This window comes from Otolemur garnettii, unplaced genomic scaffold, assembly GCF_000181295.1.
Source record: "Otolemur garnettii isolate 467f Iridium unplaced genomic scaffold, OtoGar3 scaffold00176, whole genome shotgun sequence".
In the NCBI taxonomy this organism is placed as follows: domain Eukaryota; kingdom Metazoa; phylum Chordata; class Mammalia; order Primates; family Galagidae; genus Otolemur; species Otolemur garnettii.
In genome coordinates, this window is record NW_003852571.1 from 2,962,708 (window position 1) to 2,969,401 (window position 6,694).

At 48.2% G+C, this 6,694-nt stretch overlaps 1 protein-coding gene across 1 annotated transcript in view; it reads right to left on the reverse strand.

Moving 5' to 3' along the window:
- TUBB6 (tubulin beta 6 class V) overlaps positions 1 to 6,006 on the reverse strand; it is a 14,533-nt gene extending 8,527 nt beyond the window's left edge. Inside the window, exons 1-3 of the mRNA XM_003800473.3 lie at positions 5,774 to 6,006; positions 5,349 to 5,457; positions 3,766 to 3,876 (exon numbers count right to left, since the gene is read on the reverse strand). Coding sequence (XP_003800521.1) covers positions 3,766 to 3,876; positions 5,349 to 5,457; positions 5,774 to 5,830 — 277 coding nt within the window. The 5' untranslated portion in view covers positions 5,831 to 6,006. The remainder of the gene's footprint in view (positions 1 to 3,765; positions 3,877 to 5,348; positions 5,458 to 5,773) is intronic.
- Between the last annotated feature and the right edge of the window lie 688 nt (positions 6,007 to 6,694).

A 6,694-nucleotide genomic window follows, 5' to 3' on the forward strand; every position in this document is an offset into this window, starting at 1 on the left:
CGTGGCTGGCGCCTTAGCCGGTTGAGCTATAGGCGCCGAGCCTGCTGCATTTCTTTAAAAGTTTAATTGTAGGCTTGGCGCTTGTGGCACAGTGGTTATGACGCCAGCCACATACACTGAGACTGGCGGGTACAAACCCAGCACGGGCCAGCTAAACAACAATAACAACTGTAACAAAAAATAGCCGGTGTTGTGGCAGGCTCCTGTCGTCCCCACTACTTGGGAGGCTGAGGCAAGAGAATCACTTAAGCTCAAGAGTTTGAGGTTGCTGTGAGCTGTGAGGCCACGGCACTCTACCAAGGGTGACATAGTGAGACTGTCTCGGAAAAAAAAAGAAGTTTAATTTAATTTAATTTAATTTTTTTAATTATTTCTCTTTATTTTTATTCTTTTTAGTTTTTTTGGCCGTGGCTGGGTTTGAACCCACCACCTCCAGCATATGGGACCAGCGCCCTACCCTTTTGAGCCACAGGCACCACCCAAAAGTTTAATTTTAGACAAAAAAAACCATGCAACAAAAACTGTTCTCAAATGCTGCTGGTGGCCGCAACGTGACTGGGAGGACTATAGCAAAGTGAGCAGAGAGGGACCAGATCTGTGCACTGTGACCCAGTGATTACCTTGGAGAATCTATTTTGAAATCAGAGTCAGAAACAGACACATATAGACCTTAGTTTACAGAGATTCATTATAATGACCTCTGTAAGGGCAGAAATTGGAAAGAAACTAGCCATTATAAACTTAACTAATTACACATATAGCTATTAAAATATAGATTTTAGAAACTACATATTAACATGAAATATGGTTTATAATATAATGTTCAGTGGAAAAAAGACACAAAATGATATAGTGATCACAACTAATGAAAATCAGCCAAAAGAAAAAAAGGTGGAAATATACCTTAGTGGTGACAAGGATTATACTAAGACAAGCATTTGGAATCATTTTCTCCTTCTAAGTTGTTAATTTCGTAAAAATGTGGTTATATTAGTTTTTGCTGGAAAAAAGCAAGTAAAAATTAAAGATAAATAAATAGAATTAATTTAGAACGGAAGGGAGGATCTCCCTTTTTAAAATAGCAATATATTTCCCTTTTAGTGAGACAGTGACAACCATGTCACCTGCTGTGCTTTTTGGGGTTTAGTTGCCAGAAACCCAGAGCTAAAGTTAATTCTCAGGCACAGCTGAGTCCACTTGCTTTCTGTTTTGAACTCCCACAGCTATGCCTATCGCACTTTACATTGATTGTTTCATATCCTTTAAAGCAGCAAAGGTATGTGTATCACATAAATAAAACTTTAGCATCTTTTTTGTATATAAAATTTTCCCATGTTAGCCACTACTAACTCTTAGCAGTTTTTAAAATACTGGCCAGTCTGGTGAGAAAAAAATATTATTTTAATTGCTTTCCACCTCTAGTTGCTACTAAATTTTGTCCCTAGGTATTTATAGCTTTTATTATTATAGTGAGTAGGATATTCTCCCCAATGCACTTTAAAACTGATTTTTGCTTTCAAGGTGATTCACTTGCCTGGGAGTTTGCCAGTTTGGGCACTTAAAGTCCAGTATCCTGGGGAACACTTTCCCCCAGTTTCAGGCACATCAGAATGGCTGGTTACCCAATAGTAAAAATTATGAATTTCTGAATATTTTAATTTGTGTCTGGTGCTAGTCATTTTTCAGCTGATAGGCTACCTTGAAACTCCAAAAGAATCATTCCATCTACAAATAACAATTTTTTTTTTTTTTTTGAGACAGCCTCAACCTGTCCTCCTGGGTAGAGTGCTGTGGCATCACAGCTCACAGCAACCTCCAACTCCTGGGCTCAAGCGCGTCTCCTGCCTTCGCCTCCCAAGTAGCTGGGACTACAGGTGCCCACCACAACCCCCAAATATTTTTTGGTTGCAGCTGTCATTGTTGTTTTGCGGGCCCAGGCTGGATTTGAACCCACCAGCTCAGGTGTATGTGGCTGGCGCCTTAGCCACTTGAGCCACAGGTGCCGAGCCACAAATAACAATTCTACCTTTTCCTTGACATGATTTGCATCTCCTTTTTTCCTTTGGATTTTGTGCACTGGCTAAAGCCTCCAGAACGTGAAATAGCAGTAAAGACAATGGACGTCTTTTCCTTATATCTAATTTTGTTGGGAATACTCTAATGTTTCAGGAGTATGATGTTACTATGGGTTTCTGGTAGCTAATCTGTAAATAAGTTTATTTCTACTTCCTGCTTACATAGAAGTGTTTTTGGCCCCTACAATTCAGGAACACATACTGAATTTCGTTTAAAAAACTTTTTTGGGGGGGCATTTATCAGAATGTTGTCTGTCCTAATCTATTAGCAGACTTTTTAATGTTGAATGATCCTTGCATTCCTGGGATGTTGCTAATATTTGTCAAGCCCTTATTAATTATTAATTATTAATCCTTACATCTCACTAAGAAGTAGACAGTCTCACTTATAGATGAGGAAATTAAATCATAAAGAAGTTAAAAATACCAAGTCCAAGCAGGGTCACATAGTGAGTGGAAGGGCCAGGATTCAAACCCAGGGAGATACTTAACCATTGTGTTACCTGCCTCATTCTCACCCACTCATGATCTGCTATATTTTAAAAATGTAACTACATTTGATGGTCTAAATATTCATTTTAGATGTCTGCATTTGTATTTTAAATAATACAACTTTCACTGGTATATTCTAGTAGAAGCTACCCAGCTTCATAGGAAATTTTGGGAAATTTTCCATCATTTCCTCTCTGGAATGGTTTAGTTAAGAGGACTGTCTGTTAACTCAATTAAACTATCTTTACCTGGTACCTTTTAAGGAAAGGGTTAGAATGTAGATTTTTGTTATGTATTTGATTCCTATCCCATAGTGCAGTGGTTCTCAACCTTCCTAATGCTGCAACCCTTTAATACAGTCCAAAGGGGTCCAGACCCACAGGTTAAGAACCACTGCCGTAGTGCTTTTGTATGCCACGAGTCAGTATTATAATTCTCACTTCCTTGAAAGACACTACCTTCCACAGGTACTGGAAATATGTTTGCTGATTGATTGAGGTATTTCTGTTAATAAATAATAATTTTGGCTCGGCGCCTGTGGCTCAAGCGGCTAAGGCGCCAGCCACATACACCTAAGGTGGTGGGTTCGAATACCCAGCCTGGGCCCACCAAACAACAATGATGGCTGCAACCAAAAAATGGCCAGGTGTTGTGGCGGGCGCCTGTGGTCCCAGCTACTTGGGAGGCAGAGGCAGGAGACTCGCTTGAGCCCAGGAGTTGGAGGTTGCTGTGAGCGTGATGCCGTGGCACTCTACTCAGGGGGATAGCTTCAGGCTCCGTCTCAAAAATAAATAAATAAATAAATAAATAATAATTTTTCCCTGTCTCTTAACAGTTAAGTGGTAACTTTTTTTTTTTTTTTTGAGACAGAGTCTTACTATGTCACCCTCAGTAGAGTGCCCTGGTGATACAGCTCACAGCAACCTCAAACTCCTGGGCTTAAGTGATTCTCTTGCCTCAGCCTCCCAAGTAACCAGGACTACAGGTGCCCACCACAACGGCTGGCTATTTTTTGTTGTAGTTGTCATCATTGTTTAGTGGGCCTGGGCTGGGTTCAAACCTGCCAACCTCAGTGTATGTGACTAATGCCATAACTACTGTGTTACAGGAGCCAAGCCAGTATGATATTTTTGATCTCATGAATAAACTCATTTGTTTTTTAAAAAATAAAGAAGAAAGTAGGAAAGATGGAGCCTACCGAAGATGAAGTTGTCAGGCCGGAAGAGCTGCCCAAAAGGCCCAGACCGCACGCTGTCCATGGTGCCTGGCTCCAAGTCTACCAGGGCAGCTCTGGGCACATATTTCTGAGCTGGAAGAGGAAAAAAGAGTTAATTTCAGGTTTCTAGAGCAATTGACTTCCTTCTAGCAAGTTCCATCAGCTAGAGCTGTCTGGAATAGATGAATTGGGTCTTTTCAGAGGGAGTACTGTGACTCTCTTAAGAATCACAGAAACACTGGGATAAGGAAGCATCTCGGGCATGAACGAGCAGACATTCCAGAAGAGGCAGGATGAGAAATCAGGTCTCCTGATTTCTAGCCTACTGTATTTTCCAGTTCACCCTGACACCTCTTTTCTGTTGGGAGTTTTACTTTTTTAGTGCCATGGAAACAAAGTATTTGTTATGGCACATTGCCAGGTTGCCATGACATCCTTCCCTCTTTGACACTTCCCCAAAGCACACACATATGTGAGCCCACAATATAGTGTGGGCACTGGTGACAGGTGGCCTCACACTGGCTCTGTAAACCAGACTTGCACTCATTCATGAGGAAGAGTGTTCTGTGTAGCAATTTCCTTGTGAGCACTTCCATGCCAACTGGGCAAGAAATTGTTCCCAGTGAGGATGGGGTTAACATGATCCCCCACAGGACCTGCCCCACAGCTGCTGCTCTGCTGCACATGCTCAGGTCCAAGACGGGAAGTGACTAAGCTGGACAGAGGGTGAGCAGGGAGTGTATGTGCACTGGGTCTTCCTGAATGCCAGCCATGTGTTTTATCTTCTTTGCCCCAGCATTGCAGACCTTTTGGCATTGCTGCTTAAATGAAATAAAACCCAGTGAATCGTGAATACTGTTCTTCCCAGATCTTGTGCAGACATGCGGGGAAGTGACTCCAACAAGTCTGGTGGCAAACTCAGGAGAGCATCTCTGGGGGTGCACCTCACATGTCCAGGCAGGGGGTTCCTGCCATGTTTTAGTTTCTGTTGTTTTGTGAAATGCATGCACCACTTTTATTAAAAAAGCTTGTTCAAGTAATGCATATGTGCAGTCACAATGTATGTGGATACTAAGACAGGACTGATACTGTGCCCAAACTGGAAAAAAGCACAGCTCGGAATTTTTAGTAAACTCTTTTAGTTAGCCAGGATTGCCTGTAGTTTTCAGCAGTGTGAAGTCTTTGTGGAAGACTCTAAAGGACAAGAAAAGTCACTTAAACTGTTTTCACATTTTTAGCCAAGAATCCAAATAACAGACAGATTTTACATTGAAAAAAATGTTTCCTGAAGGATTCTAGAGAAAAACTCTAGTTAGTGTTTCTCGCCATTCTTACACGTAGAACGGAAGCCTGGACGAGACCCACCATGCTGATTTCAGAACCCGCAGCAGCGAGGTCTGTTGCAGCGGTCAGACCTCGGGTTTGAAAGCAGCCGACCGCGGATCTCCCGCCTCCCGGGAGGAGGGAGTGGCCGGGCACAGGGTGCCCTCCGGGGAAAGCTCACCGCAGCAAACTCTCCCCTGGCGGAGGCGACCCGGCCGGGCAGGGTGAGGGGCGCTACTCACACGATGACTCATTGTAGTAGACGTTGATTCTCTCCAGCTGCAGCGCCGAGTCGCCCACGTAGCCTCCGGCCGGGCCGATGCCGTGCTCATCACTGATCACTTCCCAGAACTCGGGAAAGGCGAGGATAAGGGACAGACGGTCAGAACCAGGAGCCCGGGGTGTCCCCCGCGCCCCCCAGGGCTGGCGGGACGGGGCGGGGAGCGTGGGGCCCAACTCCCGGAGCTCCCGGGTCGCTGTGACTCCCCGCGGGGTGGGGTGGGAGTGAGGGGCCGGGATCCCCGGCGCGCCCTCCCGGGTCCGCACTTGGCGGGCCTGGGCCCCCACGTCCTCCGGGCGCCGAGCGGTTGCACCCACAGCGGAGGTCGCGCGGGCAGAGCCCGGACCCCGCCGCCCACCCGCGGGGAGACCTGGCTGCGCTGCCCACCTTGGTGCCGATCTGGTTCCCGCACTGGCCCGCCTGGATGTGCACAATCTCCCTCATGGCGCGCGCTCTGCGCTCCGGCACCGGCTGCGCTGACGGCTGCTGCTACTGAGGGCCCGCGGCGCCCCGGGGGACTCGCCCAGCACCTCCCCGTCCCGCCCGCTGCCCCTCCCCGGCCAATGGGTGTGGGCCGCGCCCCGCCGCCCCGCCCGCGCTGGCCGCCCCCGCGTGGCCTGGGGACCCTCGCCCGGGAAGGGAGCGCGGAAGGGAGAGGGCTGGAACGGCAGGCGCTGTGGGTGGCCGGGGGGACGCTTGAGCCCAGGGCCGGGGCGGCGGGGCAGCGGGAGGCGCTCCAGGGGTCTCTGACCCCCACCCCGACTTAACCCCGGGCCAGCGTTCCAAGCTCCTCGCCCTCCGGCCTCCCGCATCTCCCGAGTTGCGGGCACTTTCCGTCCCGGCGGTGTTTACCGCAGGAGGCTGCGGGGCGGGGCCCGAGAGCGAGCAGCCCCCGCGGAGCGGTCGCCGGGCCTCGGGTCCCAGCTGGGCAGCGCGAGGGCCCCTCTCCCCTCTTCCCGCGCCGACGTTCTTTGTTTGGAAAAGTTTGAAGCTTGGGATGCAGTGAGCAGTGTAGAAAGAAACTTAAGCCACAGGAGGCGGAGGTCCCGGCAGACTCAACTGAGTGCTTCCCTAGGACTGGAGATAATTCTTTTGTGCAAAGCGAGACCCCGTCTCTCTCAGGTCCCTTGGTATCCTTGACCTGCTCTGGACCCCAACCCTCCTCCCTGGCGTTTGCTGGACATGCCCTTTGGGAGCCTGTCCCCATTGGGCCCTCTAGCAGGCAAGGTCCTAACTTGTCAGTCTGGGTGTGTGGCTCTCTGGGCATCCTAGCTTCCCCAGGGGCTGTTTACTGATGACCCCCCCCCC